The following is a 24602-nucleotide window of genomic DNA, read 5'->3' on the forward strand; positions in this document are numbered from 1 at the left end:
TGCCATCTACTGTTACGAAGGCGCACCGCCGACGAGGTTACGAAGGGCGCCACGAAACTCATCGCTTACAAGGACACCGGCCGCGCCAACAGCAAAAGGGCTAGAAGCAACGAGATGTCTTCTCTCGCACGCACCCGTCGGCTTCTATCTGCCGCATAGGTCAACTGCTGGCGACGCACCGCTTGGCTTTTTTTATAGGCACCGGGTGGATCTTTTGCGTCACGAACGTCCAACCAGAAGCGCTGCTAGCCGTGATGTCAGAACCCTTCAATGGGGACCCGCCACTGGGCTGCGTTGTGACCATCAAATCCGGAGCCGCTGCGCGTGGTTGCACCCAAGGACGCAGGCGTTGCCTCGCATTGCATAAGACTCGCCAGACTGGAAGGCGCCGATTGCTACATCGGGCTCATGGGCTGAGGGAGCTCACTGTGTGTTGCGTAAGACAGGCCAGCGCCGCCGCTTGAAGAAGTCGTCAAGTTGATCGCGTCAGGCGGACTTGATCGCTGGCTTTGACACAGATTGCCTTTGCAGAAGCATTGACGTTCGGTGTGGACTCCCAGGCGTAACACCTGGCAGAACACCTGACCCAGACACGCAAATGGGCTGGCAAAGACATACTACCACATTTTTATTGTAAGCTAGAGCTATTTGTTGCACATCACCTTGTTTACTGGGGCAATAGAATCATCATCATCATCAGCCTGACTACGTCCACTGCAGGACAAAGGCTTCTCCCATGTTCCGCCAGTTAACTCGGTCCTGTTATTGCTGCTGCCAATTTATATGCGCAAACTTCTTAATCTCATCTGCCCATATAATCTTCTGTCTTTCCCTAACCGGCTTGCCTTCTCTGAGAATCCAGTTAGTTACCCTTAATGACCAGCGGTTATCCTGTCTACGCACTACATGCCCGGCCATGTCCATTTCCTCTTCTTGATTTCAACTGATATCCTTAACCCCCGTTTGTTCCCTAATCCACTCTGCCCTCTTCTTGTCTCTTAAGGTTACATTTACCATTTTCCTTTCCATCGCTCTCTGCGTAGAATCATAATACCAGCCGAAGCAAGACTGCATGTGCTGCAGCTTTTACATGAGACTCACTAGGGTTCGCCAGCAATGAAATATGACGCGCGCTCTTTGTTTTTGGTGGCCAGGCCTAGACAAAGATATTGAAGAGGTGTCTGCTCAGTGCCAAAATTGTGTTCAAAATTTATTGCTGCTAACCTCGGCACCCATTGTCAAGTGGCCTGAAACCAGTGAAAGGTGGTTTCGCATTCACATTGACTACGCGAGGCCGATCTATGGCAAAATATTACTCGTCGTAGTTGACGCCCACACGAAATGGCTCGAAGTCGCACCTCTGGTACGTACTTCAAGAGAAAGCACCATTTACTGTTTGCATGGCATTTTCACCAGATTTGGGATAACGCACAATCATTTCTGGCAATGGGACTCCATTTTCCAGCCTTGATTTTGAGGAATTCGTGTCAAACAACAACATAGTGCGCCTCTGAAGTGCTCCATACCGTCCCCCGTCTAATGGTGCAGCGGAGAGGGCAGTGTGAACTATCAAAGATGGTCTTCGAAAAATGAGGAGAGGGAAGCGGGAAAAAAACCTGATATGCTTGCTGTTTAACTATCAGAGGACTCTGCAAAGGGCGATAAATCCTCAGCAGAATTACTCTTAGGTTACCAAATACCCTCACAGTCGAACACATGTTTTCCTCCAGCTCTTACAGGATAAAAAAAACTTCAAGAGGAATGACTGCCACTACCAGGAAGGGACATATACGTCCGCTTATGGTGCAGGGAGCGAATGGACGTCTGATAATGTGAAGGTGACATCTGGAGCGATAATGGGGATTGTGGACATTACGGACAAGGTCGTTCAACAGCATGTAGATCAGTTTCGCCCATGACAGGACTAACGAAGTGATCAGGCACCTATTATACTGCCATAAGTCACAATGAGCAAGACCAAACAACTGAATGATCCCCTCCGGAAGTGGTAAGCACGGTGACAGGCACTTATTATGCTAATGATGTCGATTCTGCACATCGTGCATCTCCAAAGATCGCGGCAGTACCGATGAATACCGGTGTCGACTAACAAGCACACAGGCATTCTACAAAAAACGCAAGCCAGTACAGCGCTTTTAATTCTAAGGGAGAAGAAATGTTTCTTCACGTGTTCTTTGTGTGTATGTGCGCGTGCACCTAGACGCCTCAGCTGGTTGGCTGCACCGCATCAGCTACTACCACGTGTGCATCATTATGAGGCTACATGGCAATGCCTATAAATATGTCCAACACATTTCAATAAACATTCTTTTCATTCTGCTGACTACACTGATGCATTGCTGGTCCAGCGCAACTATGCGCATATCTTGACTATACTACATTTGAGCCACGGATGTTAGCTGCAGAGAGCGAAAGTATCTTTCATTTTTTCATTGAGTGTAATATACAAAACATGCTTTATGAAGATCTTTATTCAAAACACTGCCATTTTCTGCTTGAGGGCTTGGATTCATCACGAACCAAAGAATCTGAAAAACAAGTCTTTGGTAAGTATGCATGGCTTCCGTCTTTACAAAGCACACTCACACCAACATAAGGAACATTACTAGGATGTTCCAGAGGCCGATCAATGCCCTGAAGTAACGAATGGCGTCAAGAAAATCACAAATCTTCGTACCTGGAAAGAGATGAACTTGATGTAACGTGCTGTCCCCAACTTGAGCAAATCAATCTTACCAGCTGTCACCTCCAATTTCTCTACAAATCCATCATCCCGGCTAGTGGGCCTGCATGCAAAAGTAAGAAAAGGTTACAGCTCAAACAAGAAAACTTTCCGAATGAGAAGCCGTACACAATGTGCTGTGCCTACTATAAAGAATCTGTACACATGCAAATCTGTGTGCAAACCTGTAACTGTTTGCTTGCTAATAATGCATGACATATATATAGACACATACAGAGTGTTCTTTTTTTAAGAAATAAAAATTTTTTAAAATTTAGACTACGTATGTAGTTGTCGTCTTCGAAGCCAATTTCTAGGCTGCAGTGGAAAGATTTTGCCACTATTTGATCACTGAGGAATGATTAATTGAATTTAAAAAATGTTTGAACAAACTTTTTATTATCAATTTTAGAGTGGTTTATATGGCGAAGTTGTTCTACGTTATAAATTAAGGCCAGCCTAGTTTTTAAAAATTTTATGCATGGTTTCAAAGATCCATCGTCTAATTTCTAGACAGTGCTGCAGGAGAAACCTAAACTAACGCACCGAGTGTGCCGGAAGGGCGGTCCCTGTGATGCGTCACCTGTGAACTTCCCTTTTACAGAATCGCAGCAAGACTAATTTGCCTCGGTTTTGCATGCGTTTGTATTCTCACACTTTGCGCATCGTATAGACACCCTGGAGAAACGCCAGAAAACATTGCGAGTATGATACATCAAAGGGGTTCATCCTAATACTCGAGCCTGGCACCTTTCAGTCGGAAGTTAAAATGACAAAGAATCAGATAACCACGGCACATCATGTGCGAAGAACCACTGGTCAGCATGGTCTACTAGCATGCATAGTGTTTCTCGCACAGCGAGGTTTTTGCATGATGTGCCTTCATTCAAATTACGTAAAGAGAAGCTCAACCTTCTCTCCTCTCCAGCATTCCTATTTTTTTTTATTCCCACTCCCTAGCGTGTTGTAATTGAGAGGATCTCCATGGAAGAAACAGTTAAAACAACACACTTTTCTTTTCATTTCCCTTTCCTAAAAACTGTTCCGCGCGGAACGTCTCGCGGGAAGACGCCACATTCAAGATCTAGTATGATCCAATACTGGATGAGATAACGCTTAGAAACACTTTTTCAGTTTCGGAACTCCACGCTTCACCTTCATTGAGCAGGCGGCAGGATACAGTTCCCGCCACCGTGGCGCTGAGGTACAACTTTTGAGGGTCGCCTGCTACACCTAGGCCCGATGCATCCGATGAGCAGTGTTTATGCAAGAATTTCATGTTAAGAGCGCCGAACAACAACTTTGTGATTAAGGCACAAGAAGTATAACGTCAGGCCTAAATGTGTGTGCAGCATCGTTTTGGGTCCTTGGTAAAAATAAAAGCTCACGTAAGCGTAGTTCTGGACGAAAATTTCTCGATTGTAGAGCCGTTTTGTCGTCCTGCAACTTCTTGTTCTGCCAGGTAGTAGAAACAAAGTTTGGAGCTCAATTGTATTAGCCATGTTTCAACGAAAGCTCGGTAAAACCTGTAACTCATCTAGTTCCAGCTTAGTTGTTTAAAAGTTGCTTTCGAGAATCTTAGCATAATAATCTTCGACGCTGTGCACACTAATTTTGTGCAGCGATAAGCACCTCGGCAGGCCGTACCCTACAGGAAGTTGAAACCGAGCCATAGATGTAAAGTATCAGTCATGTTTAAAATCCCACTGAAACGACGCTATTTCTCTGTTCATGTGGCATAAACCAGTGCAGTTTCTTCTGCTGAAGTATTCAGATTTATGGATGTCTATCAGTGGATAATACTTGTGATTATTAAAAAAATGCAAATTTTATAAAAATAGGAAAACATCAGAGCATTTACACAAGAACACTTGTCATGTTCACACACTAGCCATGAGCATTCGTATTTCAAACAAGCACACAGCTGAAATCCTGTAACGATCCGGGCTTGTGGGCAGCAAACAACGCTTAAGTCGATCTGTTGTGACTTTCCTTCTTGTTGCATGATGAATGTACAATGAATGGACACTTTCTGCACTTCGGGTAAATCTTCAAATAGATGATTGAGAATCGCTGAGAATGCAGTTTTAATTTTTTTTTCAATCAGCCGGCGTATCTTGAAGGGCCAGTAAACAGGCTCCGACTTTTTTTACACCCCCCATACAAACTCGGCATTCATAGATTAGACCGCAGCGATCACGTTTTCTGAATATTATAGTGCCTCGCACAGTGAAGAGCCTCTATTTTGAAAAACCAATTCCGCGTATCTTTCCTATGCCTGACCGACTCCCTTGCACGCGCAGTGACGTCAACTCGGCAATCGGCGACGTGACGTAGCACGCAGCTTGCCGATTGGTCTAAATCAGGTGTGAAAAAAACAGTACTGAAGTCAACATCAGTTCCTCTTCCCACCCAACGGCTACGGAACTGCCCCTTGTTTCTTGGCACTGCGGTGAAAGAACCAGCCTCGCAGTTGTTACGTGCACGTGTACATTCCTCACTCAACTACAGTGCCTGTGCGCACGTACAAATGTACTTCGCTCTTGACATGAGCAACATGGATAAAAGCATTGCTCTGTCGTCGGCTGCAAGTCGAGCGACTAGGCAGTAAAGCATCGGCACTGGGTGTCTCATGATCGGGCCCTGCGCGCTGCTTGGCTGAAGCGAATCGGCCATACAGCGACGTACGCCGAGGAGCCGATCGTTTGTGGTCGACACTTTGCACCCGACGCTTACACGGTTTACCAGTGGCTGGTGCGGCAAACTGTAAACAAACAACCACGCTTCGCAGCTAGCGGAAGTGCGTTGCGACTGATTGAGTTCGCCCATGACGTCAATCGCTGACGTGGTGTCACGTTGCTTAAGTGGGCGGAGTCACTACGATGGGCTATGCCTTCCCATTCATAAAAGGAAGAAGGGGGGCGACGCCGTGCGAAAATTTGAAACCAGCTTAGACCGATGGTCTAACCCCTGTAACTTCTTTAATATAGCACGTATTTGCAAAATTTTTGCGGCAGCATGTTTGCAAAAACTGCACATATATCTCTTTTTAAAATTTTTGGACCTCAGGGCTGTCTACTGGCACTTTAAGCTTCCTCCATTCTCGAGTGACAGTGGCACAGATCAAGCATTTCTTTAATTCGCTGGCTGCAATCTGCACCTTGTTCTTGGTTGTTTTTGTCATTTTTTTTTATGTTCACTCTAAAATGACAAAAGACACACATACCTCTATTAGCACCAGTCATGCCAACACAGTCCTAGTAATAAATATTTCTTAGCGACACAATTTCTCCTTTTGCCGTGCCAGTAGATGTAATCTTTGAATTCTGCATTACAGAAGATTATCACTGGATGTTTTTACATGTCCTCAGAGCCACCAAAATCTAGTAGCAGGGTAGTTGAAGCACACTTATTTCCAATAGCTCATAAAAACTGGAGTTCTCCGAAGGGAGCGAGTACCTGTGGCAGATTCCTCTGGCAGATCACAAGGCAGCAGCGGTTAGTTATTGTATAGCTACTTTTTCTTTTGTGGCTTGATGACAAGTCTAGAAAACAGATTGAAGACAGAGCTCAGAGGTGAGGAAGAAGAAGTGGTCAGGGGCACGCTCTTTATATATTTTTATTCTTTTTCTGTCAACAATAAACCGAAGACCTATCAGTTCTGTAGTCTCTCTGGCCCTTCTGAAACATGGTGCCGTGACCACAATATCTGAGGACTGACGCAAAGACTTCAACCCCATTCGCAACAACGGGTTGAAGAACGAAGCAGCAGGGTCTGACTCAAGGACGAACCGTCGAGGGAAGGATCCCGACCGATGACTGTTGGCGACGCACATAAACAGGCAAGAGCTCTTTCAATACGTTTTAAGCATGAATAAAGAGGTCCTATCGAAGAAGCACAAGACGCTTCGAGCAAATGTGACAACGCTTACAAGCGAAATTGATAAGAAGATAGAAGAAGACGCCGATCGAGCGCAACTTATGACGCTTCTAAACCAGATGAAGAGCGTGTCACAGACTTGTTAAGTTGCCATGTCTTGAGATGATCAAGTTTGATGGGAAAAAAACAGCATGGCCAAGGTTTTGGGATCAGTTCGAGACATTGGTGCATAACAGAATGAACATGCTGAAGAATAAAAAATTTAACTACCTTCTGGCGTCTCTGAGCGGGGAGGCTGTGTCCCTCACAGGTTTGCAGTTTCTTTATCAGAATTACGAGCATGCAGTCGCTCTTCTGAAAGAAACCTTCGGACAACAAGATCATTTAAGAGAGACCTACATAAAAGAGCTAGCAAACGTGGAAGCAGTAAAGAGTCCTAAAGATGTAGATGGGTTAAAGAAACTCTTTCAAAAGTTGCAACTGAACACACGAGCATTGCAGTTGTTAGGAGTGGAAATGAATACAAGTTAACGAACAGATTGAACCGTTCATTGAAAAAGACGCAGAGGCAGAATTTGATAGAGTTTAGCCTTATGAGATGAAGATCATTGCTGCAACGACAAAAATAGAGGAGCAATTAGTTAGAACAAGCGACGCAACTGACTACGACAATAGTCACAGAACAGGCGAGCTCAATGCAAGGCACTAACCAAATCTCAGAGTCGCAAGAGCTTGTTAAGTTGCTATGTCTTGAGATGATCAAGTTTGATGGGAAAAAAACAGCATGGCCAAGGTTTTGGCATCAGTTCGAGACATTGGTGCATAACAGAGTGAACATGCCGAAGAATAAAAAATTTAACTACCTTCTGGCGTCTCTGAGCGGGGAGGAGGCTGTGTCCCTCACAGGTTTGCAGTTTCTTTATCAGAATTACAAGCATGCAGTCGCTCTTCTGAAAGAAACCTTCGGATGAGAGAGACCTACATAAAAGAGCTAGCAAACGTGGAAGCAGTAAAGAGTCCTAAAGATGTAGATGGACTGAAGAAACTCTTTCAAAAGCTGCAAGTGAACACACTTTTAAATATTGAATCTTATTAATATCTTATCATATCTAATATCATATCATAATCTTATCAATATTAAATATTGAATATTAAATATTATCCTTTAAATATTGAGGTTGAGGACTGGTACTTTGCAGTGAAGGGTTTAATTTTCACTCCTGCCTTGACTTTAGCCACCAATCAGATAACCTCCTTCTAGTTAATTCTACCCGCTTACTCTATTTTGCCCTCCCTCCCTGTCCCTAAACCCCGGTGCTTTGAAAAACTCTGCATCATCATCCTGAACTATTGGGTGAAGCCCTTTAAAGAACATGATCAAGTGTTCGGCAGTTTTCTCCTCCTCTCCACAAGCACTGCATATCGCGTCTACCCCTTCGTATTTGGCCCGATATGTCTTCGTTTGCAATACTCCCGTCCTGGCCTCAAACAGTAGAGAACTACCCCGAGTATTACCATAGATTCTTTCCCAGGCAATTTTCTGCTTAAAAGTTCGATAGATCTCTAGTGCGGACTTCTTAATCATGCCAATTCTCTACATGTCAGTCTCCGTTTCCTTCACGTTTTTCTTAGTCGATTGTTCTTTTTGGTTTGGCCACCTGCTGTTTTTCAAGTATTTACCAGCCAATTTCCTAGTTCGCTTCCTCCATTTTGTATCGACATTCTTTAAGTACAAGTAGCTGGAAACCTTCCTAGCCCAACGCTTATCCCCGATTTATCTCAATCGCTTCTCAAATTTTATCTTGCTGCTAGCTTCTCTGCCCTCAAATAATGTCCACCCCATATCACCTTGTACTCCCTAATTTGGTGTGTTCTCGTGACCTCATAAGGCAAGCCTACCTATTCCACGTTGCTTAATTTCTAATCTTGCTTGACCTTCTGATCTTATGCACAAAACCGCATTGCCGAACGTCAGACCAGGAACCATGACCCCTTTCCATATTCCTCTCACAACATCATACCTATTGTAATTCCACAGTGGCCTGTTTTTCATTACCGCTGCATTCCTGTTACCTTTAGTCATCACGTATGTTTCGTGTTCCCGTAGGTACTCGGCCCCATTGCTTATCCATAAGTCCAGATACTTGTATTCATCTGTTATCTCTAGCGTGACTTCCTGTATCCTAAGCTCACAACCTTCCACATATAAAAGCACCGCCATTCAGCAGACATTCCAAGGACTAAACAAGAGGTGGCACACGCACACTTTCTAACGGCTTGCGCTTCATGTCTACTTCCCACCTTTAACCCCCTCGAGTTCATGGTATATACTAGTTCATTATATTCATGGCACTGTGGCCCAACGCTCGCTAAACCTGTCTAAAACGAAAAAGGTTACGCCCAGCGAGTATAACGTAGCAGCGCTTTCTTGCCAGGTGGTGCTCAATGCACATGCCCAAGGCTGCTAATGGGGAATGAGAGACAGGAGAATGCGGCTTTTAGTTAACGCGCACGCTGCTAATTTTGAATTGTTCAACAACGCACAGTAGAAATCTCCCACCGGCACCACTTTGCAGGTCAAAAGGTAACACTGGTTACACACTACGACTACGACTACGAGGGACGAACGGGTGCCGCTTTAAGGAGCTTCGCCTCTAAAACTTGCCCCAAACACCGAGTGACTGCACCCCACTCAGCCACCGGCGGGAGTGTTTTGCCAACCACCGCCTTGCACGTGCACCGGTGACGTCAGGCTGTGACGTACAACGATAGAAATCTATTAAGAGAGCGTATCAGTGTTAGGGAATCAACGACAGAACCTTGCCACGATCCCTTCTAGCTTTTCAAACTGCTCAAGTTGGCATCGACGTTTAATGAAACAATACGCAACTAACACAATACACAACAGCTTGATTATACACGGACGTTTCCAACCTTTCAAAAGCATTTCACATGAGCAGTACAAGTGATACTTACAGCTTGAAGTTTATGACGGCACCGGCGTTCAGCAGCAAGGTTCTGAAAAATTATTAAGTGCGGTACGATAATAGATCCAAGTAACGCTAGGAAAGAATAGAAAAACCAAATAAATTTCACCATACCCAAATAGAATTATATCTGACAGCATAATGTTTCGCTACGTTCTTCACTACGTCGGTAGAACCACAGAATACCTATGCATTAACACTAGAGAAGGGAAACTGTACTTTCACCAATGCAACGCCTTCTTTATTTAAGGTCCGTTCGATTCGCCTGCATCACGTAAACCAGTTCACGAGGTGCTGCACCTTACCATTCGAATAAGTGGTGCAGCATTGACGACCGCTGAACCCTGCCACTCGTTTAGAAAGGTGCAGAAGAGGTGCAGCACCGGTTCACAATTTTCCTGCACCTCCTTTGCTGACGGTGCCGGCTTGGTGCAGGCACGCGTGCAGCTGAGCAGACGACGCAGCACTTAGACGTAGGTGGCTTAGGCGCCGTACCCGCCTCTTCGAATGCGGTGTGTTTTAGGAAGTGTTTCGGTACCCCGGTGGCACGAACCTTTTCTAGGCAAAAGCGTTCGGTTCACCCAATAGCCGTTTAAAACCGACTTGACTTGGCTTAAAGTGTATGAATAGCTGGCGTTAGAATCGGTGTGTTGGAAAACATTTTTCAGGCGATTTGGGCGTTCTTTATTCTGTGGTTCAGGTAGAGTTCCTCACTAGCTTGTGACACACAGTCTGTGGCGGGTTCATCGTATTCTAGTCGTGATGTTTTTTTCTCCGATGTTGGTGTTGGATTGGACTGTAATCTGTTCGAAATGGCGAGAAGCGCCTCTGCCCGTGGGGTCGTGGTCGCTTTCTGATGTTAGAAAGTGATTCATACGCAAGTCGCTGCCGCTTTTCTTAATTCCTGTGATGTCGCCGTGTTCAGGAGCTTCTTATCCGTGCTTATCGAGTAGTTAACGTCATTCGCCCGAAGCACAGAAATAACACCTACCAGCCCGAAGTGTTTGCCACCAAATCTACAAGCAATGACAACGAGCATAAAATAAAGGCATTTGAAACGCGATTTGTGAATATTGGTCTGATGCATGTACTACGCGGATGTATGGTAGGTGCATGCGTGTTGCTTGAGGACCGATCAAACAGCTGGTGTCACTTGGGAGGAAGTATATACAGTGCCAACGCTTTCATTGAAGCTTGTTCTTGCGTAAGTGCGCGAGATAGATACGGAATGCACAAGTTGGAATTAGAGAACGTTCTTGTCCGAGTGGCTTTATTAAGCACTCGCAGATGATGGCAATTTGTTTGCTTAGCAGTGTGTGTTTAGATTGGGGTAACCAACAGTGAAGGTAGTTGTGTGCGGGTGAGGAAATTAGTTTTTTTTTGTTGCGGTGCCTTCCAAACAAATCCGTTATTTCTTCTCTTCATTGCGTCGGTCTCTTGATGTGGCACTAAATTTTGCTATGTGCTCTTCGTGACACTTCCTCTCGCTCTAGAATGCTCTAGTAAAAGTTGACGCTAAAGTTCAGCTGAAGTGTTTAATGTTCCTTGCAGCTAACCACAGCAACATTTCTTTGTCTATGTGATCAGATGGACGCTCGTTATTTGGCATGCCTTTTTATAACGCAAAACGTTTCTTTTTTTTTTTTTTCATTTACTGAACAGTCCGGAAAAAATCTGGGACATTTGTCCCGACTGGGACAGCGCGGGCAAAGTCTTGGACAGTCCAGCGAAATTTGGGACGGCTGGTAACACTAGTTTAGGCAAGTGTATAAAAATGAAAAAATGTAATAAAATAGAAGTTTCATTGCTGGGAGCATTGTCGCGCTTCAATTGCTAACCCGTAAAGGTCTTTTTAAAAGTTAACATTGCCGCAATACAGCAGTGTCACGAGGTGAAGTGCTTGCAGTGTATTGCAGTAAAGCATACATTATGTGCGCGCGTGTGTGTGTGAAACGGAAGCGTAGCACTGCTATTAGGCCTAATGCGATGCGCCGTGCTTTGTCTCATTACTGGTCATGCGGCAGACGGTATCAGCACCAACTTCAACCTTTGTAAAGAGTCCATATGTTCCCCCCATAATTATTTTTTTTTTAATTGTGGCAAGTGATTCACACTGCAGTAAACTTCTAGTATATCGCATGAATAATTTAAAATTGTTGCATGGCCCCTAATAAAGAAGTGAAAAATACCTGTGACAGACTCCTTGGTACTCCAGATTTTGTGCCATCAGATATGTGCTCTAAAATGAAAATGATCATTATTAGTGAAATATATACTCAGGCTAGGTATTGGAGACGATTGTGCATGTTTTGCAAATTTTCTTTTAAAAGCTCATGCTTCACTTTATCGGGCTTTCTTTAGTTATTAAGAAAAATAGCTCCCCAAGAATGGTCTAAAATTAAACACACAGTTTGTCATGGGGCAAGTTGAGCTTAGCAAGAAAATGATATACGAAAACCATTCTGTCGCATAACTAAGAGCAAGCTGGTTTCAGGAAACATGTTGACCTGAGATGATGGCACGTGTTCACGCATCTTACAAAGGCTGCTTGTTGTTATAATGTGGCTGTAATTGGATAGATGTCTGTCATCAGGTGTGGAGATACATCGCATCTCTGATAATCAAATTTTTAAAGAATAGGTTTTCAGGGGATGCTAAAAACTTTTTTTTAAGGGGTGAGCATTAGAGAGCATTACTTTATTAAAGTCTCCAATTTCATTAGGTTAGCACTGAGGCTTGCAGGTATGTTAAATGAGCATGGTCACTTGAGTAACACTCAGAGGTCAATAATTATAGGGTGAACAGCAAGGTATGTATGAAGAGACAGGATTATGAAAATTGCAGAAGTAGAAGTAATGAAGTTGTCGGGAAGACTTTGTTAACAGTACATTTACAGGCTTTACGCACAATTTGCTTTCCAGCAGGGTGAATTTACTTTTGCTGATGCTTCCGATGGCATCATTGCACTTCATAAGCACTGGTTTTATGCACTGCACGTGACGATCTTGTTTTTTTAAGGTTCATGTACTGATTAAAAAGTATAGGATCAAGAAACTTACATGCTGTCTTAAGGGATAATCAGGCTCACCATAGAGGTAATTGGTGACATTTTAGTGAGTTGTATGTGGGAGGTCTGTGTACATAACATCATAGTAATCTTGCAATGCGATAGCTTTATTTGTGTAACGAGTGAAGCTTCTTTTTCTGCTGAAAATTTCTGCCAAGCAAACAAATTCCAACAGTAGGATTTGCCCTTGGGTAAAGCAGGTGGTAAGAGAGAGCTTATTCAGAAGCCCTTCAAGAGTACCCACTGAAGGAATTAGTACCTATAGGGCAAAAATTCCAGTGCACCAAGAAGGGCAAGGGAGGACGGTGCAGGTTAACATTTCAGGAGGGCATCTTCTGGACATCATCCTTCTCTAACCACAAGCTTGTATGGCCAATGTTTAGCAGACTCCTACTAACATAAACTAGGTATAAATGTTGCTTCTCTATTGCAAGATGACACACCATATACCTTTTGAGAGTCTCCTCACCACAAGCCCTTACATTAGCCTAAAAATATTTTTTTCTACGGTGCCCTTTTTTTGTCCTAAACAGTTGTTTGAAGCAACAATATGCACATTGTGACAGTCTAGCTATTGACCACAGAGATGGCCCACGCCATCACGATGTACACTACACTCAAAATGTAAGACACCGCAAAATCATATTCCGGTGTGCGTGCATACGACCTTGAACATGCAAGCAGTGACCACTTCTCTTGTGTTCTCTGCACTGGCGCATACTTGTTGCGCACCTGTTCAAGATTGTGACAGTGAAATTAGTTCTGGCAATGCTGTCTCACAGGTAAGACTGTGTACACCCTTAGGAACACCATGATGGAGCGAGCAGAGATTCATATCAAATGTAGTAATAAACTGGCAACACCATGGTGATATAAGCACACTTGCATAATTTATTACATTTTTATTGAGGCATACATCACACAGCTAAGCTTAGTTGTGATCTCTTTTCATTATTGTCTACATAGTTTTCTCGTTGGTCACAGCACAGGAAGAAAAATTTCTCTGTGGGAGCACCATATTTTAAGCTTGCATGACTCCAATGAAGCACTGTGCGAACAGATATATTGGAAATGTCAATACTTCGGGTCCTATAAATGGTGAACTGGTTGTCACATTCAGCCGGTGATCCTGCAGGAGCTTTAGCATATACTCTAAGGTCATTTTGCATCAACAATGCCACATACAATAGTTTAACAATGGTTGTTAATGGGCAAGATGATTCATTGCTTCAAGGAGGTAATTAAGCTAAGGGGGAAAATTATAGATGCCTAAGCACCACTGGAAAAATGAAAAAGCACAGAAAAAGAGCATTGGTCGCAGCTGAACTACAGAAAATATTTACACTGCACCACACAATCGCATCGTCTAGAATTTTCCCTAATAATGTTATACCAACCTGCCTAGCAGCAAGTACTTCTAAGGTAATAAAGTGCAGAATGACACTTGCATAAGACAGGGAACAGGACGCGAGTTAACTGCCATCTATCTTTGTTTGTGGCTTTGGTAGAAAATATATAAGGAAACAGACACATGTGCAGAGTGACAGTGTGCAATGTCACAGTCATCAAAAACATCACTTAACATTGCCTGCTCGAGAAATTTTCCTGGTTTTCAAAGTGTCAACAAATGTGTCACAATTAAATACACCACTTTTTTTCCAGCTTGAACTGCTTCCAACAGTTCACATCTATCAGGACTGCTGCCTGTAATCTTTGTCTGGTATTTAATATGAACTGATATGCCCTAATGCTTACACACAATCAGCCATATTTGTCTATCGACCCTTAACAGCCTGTAAGTCCACGTGTAACAACACACGCTCCACCCTTCCAGTGGTCATAGTCCATACGGGTCATTATATCATTCAGTTAGCTGCCTGACTATACTTTCATTCATTCACTTCATATTTCTTGAAAATAGAGATATGTGAACCCTACAACTGCTTTGCAAAAAACAAATGAAGTACCACACTTGCTATGATGGCTTAATTAAAAAAATTATTTCACGATGATGGCCCAGAAGCTTTCTCTAGAAAACATGTAGAGCCCATATGGAGAAGTATATGTCCCAGGGAAATTCTGCAACTGCCAAATTCGAAGGGTGTGTAAAATATTCTACGATTTCACATACAAAGTTGAATACTGTTCTATTTGATTCAGTCGCCCTTATTTGTAGAACTAAACATTTTTTACTAGTTTAATAAAATTTAAAATGTTAAGTGCACTGAAATAAAGAGAAAATGTGTAAAAGTATCATAAGTTTCATCCCTGGCAGGTTATACGCATTAAACATGACAGCTTATCTAGTGCAGCTGGCTACTTCGCTCTAGGAAAGTGATTTTGCTACCTATACAATTGTCACTTACCTTTTCTTAACACTTCTGTAGATTTTAAGGGCTTGATGTTTTCGCCAGATAATTGATTCCTACTTTTAAGATTTCTAGGAGTCCTTATCACAGCTGCAAAGGGAGATACAGCCAGTATTTGATGTACTTGTTTTTATATTGCAATAGAAATAATACATCAACTGGGAAATAGCAATCAACATTTTGTGTTAAATTTTATTTCAAATTCGTTTTGCTGCACAACTTGTGTACCAAACAGTGGCCGACAACCATTGGGTGTATTTGCACCATGCTCTGCCATGACGAAGCACATGCATGAAACTTGAGAGACACGAGCTCATGCATGCAGGTGCAATTATTATGTAGTCATCCCTTGAAACATCCTTGGTAATTTTAAATACTTGGCTGGGCAGATGTCTGTTAAATTATTCTCGAATGTCCAGGCTGGCAACAAAATGAGCAATGCTAATAATGTTCTTGGCTTGTGCCACAAATTTTTTACCTCTCATTCTTTAAAAATATTTCCTAACGCTGTTGTTGTACAACCAAACAAGAATATGTACATGCTCTTTAGCGTACTGTTATTCACAAACTAAATGCCAGTTCATTAAAACTCAAGATAGTTAAACATTCATATTCCGTAATTACAATCAAACTGCAGGTGAGTTACCACAACAACCAATCTTGCACTGATGTCATTATGTTTTCATTATGAATTTAGTAATTTGCATGCTTGCTTCTTTTTCACAGAGTATGCATATTATTAAGACACCACAACTAACTCATTTATCAACTTCAGTATTTTATCACTTTCAATCAACCATCATATTGCAAAGTCTTGAAACAAGTCACTTTTAAGACCCACAAGTTTTCTTGTGCCCTTACAGTGCATCGAAGGCCCTGAAGTGTCAAATAGGCCAAAAGGCATTGGTAAGGCTTGTTCATAGGCATTGGACAAATCTGTTTACAAAATGTGTTAAAGGCACATGCGTGCACATGTTTTGGTTTGATTGTACGTTAACATTATGAAAGGAAGGAGTGGTGCGACATTTCTGGCACAAGCCAAGCATGTGGTTAGCATTGCTAACTTTCACTTCACTTCACTTTATTATTTTAAAGACCCCGGTGGGGGGGTATTACATAAGGGGTAGGTTAACAAATGGAGGTTACAGAGAGTGATCTTCTGACAAACAATATGTATTTATGTTTTGCGCAAACGTAGATGAACATGTGATGGCTGCAATGTCACGGGGAAGGCCATTCCAGTCCACTGCTGTGGGAAGAAAAAATGAGGCAGCAAAAGTAGTAGTGCGAGCGCGTGCGCATGCGATTGAATAAGGATGGGTTGTGCGGTGAGATATGCGCGTCGGTGGGATAATGTAAGGTGCTTGATTGAGGGAACTGTGAAAGAACTTGTGAAACAAACAAAGGCTGGCGATGCGGTGATGCACAGAAAGATTATCAATATCAATGTCATGTTTTAGGGATGATATGCTTATTTCGTATGAATATGAAGAGTGAATGAACCTAGTGGCACGATTTTGTACAGATTCTATTTCGTTTATTAGGTATATCTGGTGCGGGCTCCAGATGGGCGCTGCATATTCTAGTTTAGGTCTGATGAGCGATTTGTGAGCCAGAAGTTTTATGTCCAGTGGTGCGTGACGCAAATGACGCTTTAGGAAACCGAGGGGTCTGTTCGCGGATGATATAATGTTGTTTATGTGACTGTTCCAGGAAAGGTCAGATGTTAAGGTGACGCCTAGGTATTTATGACTGAACTTGTTCGATAGCGGAATCAGAGATTAGGTATGAGAATGATAAAGGATTACGCTGGCATTGAAATGAGGCGAGTTTGCATTTAGTAGGGTTAAGCTTCATTAACTAAAGATCACACCACTGTTGCACGAGATCCAGATCCTGTTGGAATGTAGTTTGATCAGAAATGTTAGTAACTGTGCGATAGATGACACAGTCATTGGCAAATAAACGGATATGGGAAGATACATGAACAGGAAGATCATTAATATATATTAGGAACAAGAGGGGTGCGAGTACAAATCCTTGGGGGACGCCGGATGTTACTGGGAGGGAGCTAGAATGGGTATTTTTAATGGAGATGAACTGAGAGCGGTTAGTAAGAAATTGTGTGGTCCATGCAAGAATGTTGGGGTGCAGGTTCAGCTGGGAAAGTTTTAACAGTAGGCGTTTGTGCGGTACCTTATCAAAGGCTTTTGCGAAGTCGAGAAAGATTGAATCGGTCTGAAAGTGATGGTCCAGAGAAGAGTGTATATCATGAATAAATGTAGCAAGTTGGGATTCACAGGATAATGATTTACGAAATCCGTGCTGGGAAGAATGAAAAAAATTGTTGGTGTCAAGGAAGTTCATGATGTGTGAATATATGATATGTTCCATGATTTTGAAAGGGACGCTTGTGAGAGAGATGGGTCAATAATTTAGGGGGGACTGTCTGTTACCTGATTTGTGGACTGGAATGACCTTTTCCTCCTTCCAGTCGTCTGGTAATATTCCTGTTTCAAGTGACAATGACAACATCATCGAAAAGTACACTGCAATAATTTCCTTAGTATTTTTTAACAATTTAGAGTTAATATTGTCTACGCCAGCTGATGATGAAAGTTTTAATTTGTCAATGAGTGATGAAATGCCACTAACGGATAACACAACAGAGGCCATCGCTGGTAATGTCGTAGTAGGTGGCGTAAGAAACGGTGCGTTGGCTTCTTTAGTGAACAGTGATGAGAACGCGGTGTTAAAGATATTGGCACAAACAGTGTCGCTTGCATCTTCATTTTTATCGTTTGTAAGCGTGATGTCTCGTGTTAGTTGCAGGTTTATGATTTCCGAGAATTTTCTAGGGTTAGATTTCAGAATTTTAGATAAATCATTGTGATAGAATGTCTGTTTCGCTTTTCTAATTTCAGCATAATAAGCATCTTCCGCAGCATAGTACTTGCCCCATGCGCACGCATTACCATTAAACTTCGCAGCTCGGAAGAGGCGCTTTTTTTATTTTCAAGTGTTTTCAAACTTGTAGAAAACCATGGTTTATTTTTATTGGCAGTAAGCTCACTGTGGGGATGAATTTATTAGTCAAGTCAGTTATCTTGTCCTTAAGCATTAGCCAGCTGTCATTGAGAGAACAGGAACTGAGATTGAGCTCGAAGTATGGTAGGAAATCTCGTAATTCACGATTAATTCATTCATAATTACCCTTATCATACAAGTGAATCTTTTTGCAGAAAATGAAGCGTATTTTGGGGGTGAAGTTAAAATATGGTATGGATGACTTTGTGATCTCTGATTTCACGTAAGTATGCAATAGATTTTAAGCTTTCGGGGCTATTTGTTAATACCAGGTCTAAAATGTTTGAGGATTCACTAGTGACGTGCGTTAGTTCGGTTACCTGTTGGATGAGGTTAAAGTTGAGGCAAACATCGACGAATTCTCTTGCTTCAGTATTTCCCGAGGTTGGTGAAACCTGATTGAGCCAATTAATGGAGGGAAAGTTAAAATCCCCATAAAGCAGAACACGTGCATTAGGGTGTTTATTAGTTAGCTGGGATAAGATTTCGTTAAGTTTGCGGGGGAAGTCTGGGTCAGTTCGAGGGGGCCTATAGCATACGCCAAGTATTATTGGGCATAGTGGCAGCAACGAGGACACTATGCTAAAACGATGCCTTTTTTTGACGCAGCTCCTTGTCAGCCTGATCGGACCCCCGCTCTGTGCAAGTGCCGTTCCTGGTTTCAGCGCTGCATCGCCTTTTGATGTGCCATTCTGCCTGGAGGGTCATGTGGTCTTCGGTGGCGGCACGCCCCTGGACTTTCCTATCGCCCCCGTGCGCGATAGTTGCGACGTGTCCACCCGTGTGCCTTATCGAAGATTCCATTCTGCGCCCTCCTTCAACGCAGTCATCGATCATCCAATCATCGCCAACGCAAGACATGTGACGTCCCGCAGCGAAGCTATAAAGGAACCGGCCATCAGCTTCAGTTTCAGTGGGCATAGTGGCAGCAACGAGGACACTATGCTAAAACGATGCCTTTTTTTGACGCAGGTATGTTACTTTTCTGACGCGTACGTAGTCCGTAGCGATGACCATTTTTTATTGCTGCTGCTCTGCCCACAAGTGTTTGTTTTGTCATGTTCGGATGCAGTGTTTTCCTTTAACAGTATTTTACTGTGTAATGATGTCGAACCTAATCCCGGCCCCACCAAAACTGCACCTGGAACTAATAACCGGCCGCATAGCACTCGTCCCGCTACTCGTTCATTCGGGAATTCTATTTCGACCCCTGAGCTCGGCGCACGTTCCCGAATAGCTGATTGTTCTATATCAGACAAACCCGATGTCGCTGCTTTGCTTTCACAACTGCTGGCTACTCAGCAGCAAATCGCAAGTGATATTGCTGACATTAAGCTCCGTTTCGACAACCGATTTGATGCACTCGAGTCTCGGGTATGTGCTTTGGAAAAAGCTTCCACGGGTTCCAACTCCAATTCTGCTTCTGTTGGGTCGCCTAACGCATGCATTACCGAACTCGCTTCCAAGATTGATGATCTTGAGAATCGTTCACGGCGCAACAATATTGTAATTTATGGACTGGGAGAGGAAGCCTTCGAAGACGGTGGTTGTTTGGCAACTAAGATTGAGGCGTTTTTTACTGAAAAGCTGCAGATTGAATGTCCTCAGATTGAACGTTGTCGCAGACTCGGTAGACAGCAACTAGATCGTTCCCGTCCTGTTATACTTAAGCTTCTTGATTATCGGGATAAAATGACCATATTTAAGAACGTTGCAAAGCTTAAAGGAACTAAAATTTATACTAACGAAAATTTCTCTCCGCGAGTTCGCGCTCTGCGTAAAAAAATGTGGGACGCCGCAGCTCCTTTTCGTGATATAGGGTGTTCTACTAGTTTGAGGTTTGATTACATTCTAATAAACAAAGCTCGGTACTACTGGGATGAAACACTGAATTCTCTTGTCAAAGCACCTAGTTTTCCAAATAATTCCGATGCGATGCCCTTCCCGGCTGCATCCGGTTCGGAACTACGATTTTCTCCTTGTGAACCTTCCCCAGCAGCAGCGCCTGTTGTCTCCGGTTGACGTCGTCCCGGCAGGAATGAAAATTTCGTCCTTCTAAACTTAAACGCTAGGAGCGTAATAAAAAAATTGCCTAGCCTTCTCTCCTTTGTCTCAGCGTATTCGCCTCACGTCATCGGCATTACTGAAACGTGGCTACATGATAATATCCTTGATTCCGAGTTCACTCCTCCAGGATACACAGCAGTTCGCACCGATAGACTCGTGGGGAAAGGGGGTGGTGTTGCTCTTCTTATCCGTTCGGACTTAAAATTTGCTGTGATTACAGGCCCAGCCGACACCGAGTCTGTTTGGTGCAAGATTTGCCTCGAAAAATGTGCAATTGTCGTTTGCGTTTTCTATCGGCCTCCTGCCTCGAGTATTGAAACATTACGGATTCTTAATAACTTCATGTACGAGCGCAATTTTAGGGCGTCGAACTTCATTTGCATGGGCGATTTTAACGCCCCAGGTATCCACTGGCCTTCCCTTACGTGTGATGGTCGCGAAAGTAATATTTGCAAGGAACTTGTAGACTTTACAGTATCTTTCGGCTTAACTCAAATTGTTCATGGTGCCACCAGGTTGAATGCTGTTCTCGATCTCGTATTTTTAAGCTCCGACCTTTTGGATAAAGGCTTTGACTATATGAAATAATTGATTGCCTGTCTGACCATCAGGCTGTTCTCTTTTACCTCGCATGCGTAATCAATAAACCGCGATATGTTTTCACTTCGTTTCCTGACTTTGAACGTGCGGATGACCTTTCTGTTTTAGACGCTTTGGCGGATGCGTACGATGACTTTGTGCTACTCAGCGCTTCAGGAGACATTGATACACTAACTACCACTTTTGAAAATCTAGTAAAATCATGCATTTCAGAGTTTATCCCTACAAAGACTAAAAAGAAAAACACTGATGTTCCCTGGATGACCTGCGATCTTTTACACTTATCTCGTAAAGTCCGAAGACTTCGGCGCTGCAAATCATCGAGCAATCCAGAAAGCATTATCAGGTTTACTGAGGCCAAGAGGGAACTTCGAGAGCAGCAAAATATAGCTAAAGACTTCTTTTTTCGTGTTCAACTTCAAAGTTTGCTATCCGACAATCCCCACAAGTTCTGGCGCTCGGTCCTGCCTCGCGATGCTTTTTGTAATTCTTTCAAAATAAACGATAGAATCATTGATGATCCGGCGGAAATTTCGAACTATTTTAACTTGTTCTTTCAGTCTGTCTTTACAGTCGACAATCTGGTTGTTCCTTCTTTTTCCACCTTGAATCCAACGTCTCCAATCAGTGATGTAGTGATCACTGAAGAGGGCGTGTTAAATCTCGTACTTAATTTGGACACTAAAAAGTGTAATGGACCCGATGGTATCCCCAACATGTTTCTCGTTCGCTACTCCCTTTGGACCTCTCAATACCTTACAATAATTTTCAATAAATCCGTAAAATCTGGAACCGTTCCCAGATCTTGGAAAAACGGCAAAATAGTACCTTTACATAAATCTGGTGACAAGCAAGTTTTCAGCAATTACAGGCCCATCTCTCTTACCCCTCATTCCTGCAAGCTTTTAGAGCATATTATATACAAACATATTATTGCATTTCTCGAATCTAACAATTTCTTGTCTAGCTTCCAACATGGATTCAGACGAAGTTATAGTACTGTTACGCAGCTAACCGAATTCGTGCACGACATTTCTAGTAATATGGACATTGGTAATCAGGTTGACGCACTATTCATCGATTTTTCGAAAGCGTTCGACACTTTACTTCACTCTAAATTATTATGCAAATTAAATGCCATATTAAACAACCCGCAACTAGTTACCTGGATTTCTAATTTTCTTTCTGAGCGCTCGCAATACATTTGTTATAACTCAACTGACTCCGACATTGTTAGTGTTAATTCAGGCGTTCCACAAGGTTCTGTACTTGGCCCGTTACTGTTTCTACTGTACATAAACGATTTGCCTAATAACGTCACCTGTAAAATTCGTCTGTACGCGGATGATTGTGTTTTGTATGAACCCATCGACTCTCCTGAAGCCCATTATCGTCTAAATGACTCATTTACTAAATTTTGTGAATGGTGTGCAACCTGGCAAATGAGTATAAATTTTAACAAATCTGTGCTTATGTCTTTCACGAATAGTAAGTCCCCTTCCTGCTTCACGTACTCGTTTAACGGATCCACCTTAAAAAAAGTAACAGAATACAAATATCTTGGTGTTGTTCTTTCTAGCAATTTATCTTGGTCTCAGCATATTAACTTTATCTGCACAAAATCTTTAAAAAAGCTAGGTTATTTAAGACGAACACTGTCCCAATCCCCCAAAAGCACTAAATTACTAATGTATAAAACACTGATTCGTCCTATACTTGACTACGCATGCCCCGTATGGAATCCACACAAGCAGGGTGAAATCGATAGAATTGAGGCCATTCAAAAAAAAGCTATTAGATTTATTTGTAACCGCTATGATCGCTACTTTTCACCTTCCCTTGCCCTGTCTTCTCTTGAACTAAGCACATTACGCATGCGCCGTCTAAAGGATTCTATGAAACTGCTTTACTGTTTTATTAACTCGGTCTATCGCATGTCCCACAATACCTACATCTCATTTGCCTCGCCGTCCACAACTAGAAGTAATCACCACCTTAATATCAAGCCTTACCATTGTCGAACTAACACATTCAAATTTAGTTTTTTTCCTTTCACTGCCGAAATGTGGAATCAACTGTCCGGTGATATTCGCTCCCTTCCGCTGGAAAATTTTTTACTTGCTCTTGCTGATTTGCGTTAACTGTTCTTTTGTTTTATTGCTCTGTTGATCTGTTTGTTTGTTATTTTTTTCATTCTGTAAATGCTCACTCCTGCCATAGCCCCAAATTGGGGGCTGCAGTATGTATAAATAAATAAAATTGCTTCGGGAGGGAAACGGCATATTACCCATAATGATTCTAGTTGTGAAAATGTGTTGATTAGAGAGCATGATAGTTCTTTTTTTAGTGGCGATGAGTATGCCTCCGCCACGTGAATTTTTACGATCGTGATGAAAGAATATGGTATTTATCCTGCACTAACCTTATAGTTAGTACGGGAGTTTCAGATTAATTCCAGCCTATTTTTTAGCAATATATCTATAACATGTGGTACAAATAGTTTGTTAGTAATTTCACAAATGACAACACTATTATTAGCAAATCATGACGAAATTTAGATGATAGCAAGGAAGGGGCATTGGCAGTTAAAATGAGAAATAAGCTGGGCCTAGCTGAGCACAAAGTGAGTTCAATTTCATGCGAAGCATTCAAAGTACTAAACTTTGTTCGGTAGTGTTAAGGTCCAGATGACTTAATTTTAAAGTAAATGTCTATGACTGACCTTATCAAATCTGTTAAAAAATTCTAAAATAATTCAGTCTATGAATCACTCCATCAAGAGAATGGCACAATTTATGAGTAAATAAGGGGAGTCTAACTTTGAAGCGTAGTTTTAAATCTATACTGCGTAGTGTTGTATGAAATGTAGGGTGATATAGAGGTACTTAGCTGCTGAATAAGCTTTGTTAGAATATAATAATAGTAGTGGTATTACAACATATGTGCAAGTTAAAATGAGGAAAAATAATAATAAATTTTTAAATTCCAGAAGAAAAAAAGAAAATTAAAAAAATTACTGCATATTCATGGAGTGATTGATGATGAGTGGGGTGAAGCGTCCGTCCATGCATGCGTCTATGTGTTCGATCGCGTTCGAGAATGCAGATGACGCATGGGTAACACCGATGAGACGCGTGCCAAAGGAGCCGAGCGCAAGCGTCTTTAACGTGCCCGCCACTCTGCTTCGTTCATGCCCCACCAACGATCCACTACGTATGGTGACTATAAAGAAGACTGAGAGATCCGCTTGTTCTATGCATATTCAGGCACAGCCCCCCATGCAGCCAATCTGAGAGTAGGGGTACAGCGCCATCTAGTTATCTTTACCCAACTGCAGTTTCTATGTAATTCTTAAGAAAGCGCTGTCTGTTATACTGTTCGGCAAATACTGCCTTCCTTTCTTTGTTTTCTCTCCTCTCGGTTATGCGTGATGCTTGTACCATATCTAAGGACACAGTGAAAGATGAGGCATCAGTATCAAAAGGACTTATTTCGTTTGCATTCTTTTATGGTTTAGGGGAAGTATGAATATTTATAGCAACTTGATTTAAAAGTGTAATTATTATGTGTTTGTGAGTGCCTGTAAGGTGTTAACTTAAAATGACAGAAAAAAATTACTTTTGACGTGTCGATGTTCATGTCACTATGAATTAATTGAAACAATATCTTTAGTTTTGCTATTTTTGCCCTACCTTGTAGTGTTAATAGACCAGCTTTCGTTTGCAACACAGTAGGAGAATTCGTTAGGTTGAATTTGTTATAAATATACCTCATTGCCTTCCTGTGCACCCCCTTTTAATCC

General features: G+C 42.4%; 1 protein-coding gene and 1 long non-coding RNA gene across 4 annotated transcripts in view; both read right to left on the bottom strand.

Moving 5' to 3' along the window:
- Positions 1-2440: 2440 nt before the first annotated feature.
- Tdg (Thymine DNA glycosylase) overlaps positions 2441-24602 on the bottom strand; it is a 300029-nt gene continuing 277867 nt past the window's right edge. For 2 of the 3 annotated variants that reach the window (XM_075872934.1, XM_075872932.1), the window contains 4 exons: positions 11800-11849; positions 9600-9641; positions 2699-2807; positions 2441-2549 (listed from right to left, as the gene is read on the bottom strand). In XM_075872934.1, the coding sequence (XP_075729049.1) occupies positions 2451-2549; positions 2699-2807; positions 9600-9641; positions 11800-11849 (300 nt within the window). In that variant the 3' untranslated portion in view covers positions 2441-2450. Of the gene's footprint in view, positions 2550-2607; positions 2808-9599; positions 9642-11799; positions 11850-24602 lie in introns of all 3 variants that reach the window. The other variant, XM_075872933.1, reaches the window with a different exon arrangement.
- On the bottom strand, positions 2814-9590 carry LOC142771468 (uncharacterized). Its single transcript, XR_012885934.1, has 3 exons — positions 7487-9590; positions 6203-6288; positions 2814-4198 (listed from the first exon to the last, which is right to left on the bottom strand). It is a non-coding gene; the product is annotated as an uncharacterized LOC142771468 (long non-coding RNA).

The sequence above is a fragment of the Rhipicephalus microplus genome, chromosome 9, assembly GCF_043290135.1.
Source record: "Rhipicephalus microplus isolate Deutch F79 chromosome 9, USDA_Rmic, whole genome shotgun sequence".
NCBI classification, from domain to species: domain Eukaryota; kingdom Metazoa; phylum Arthropoda; class Arachnida; order Ixodida; family Ixodidae; genus Rhipicephalus; species Rhipicephalus microplus.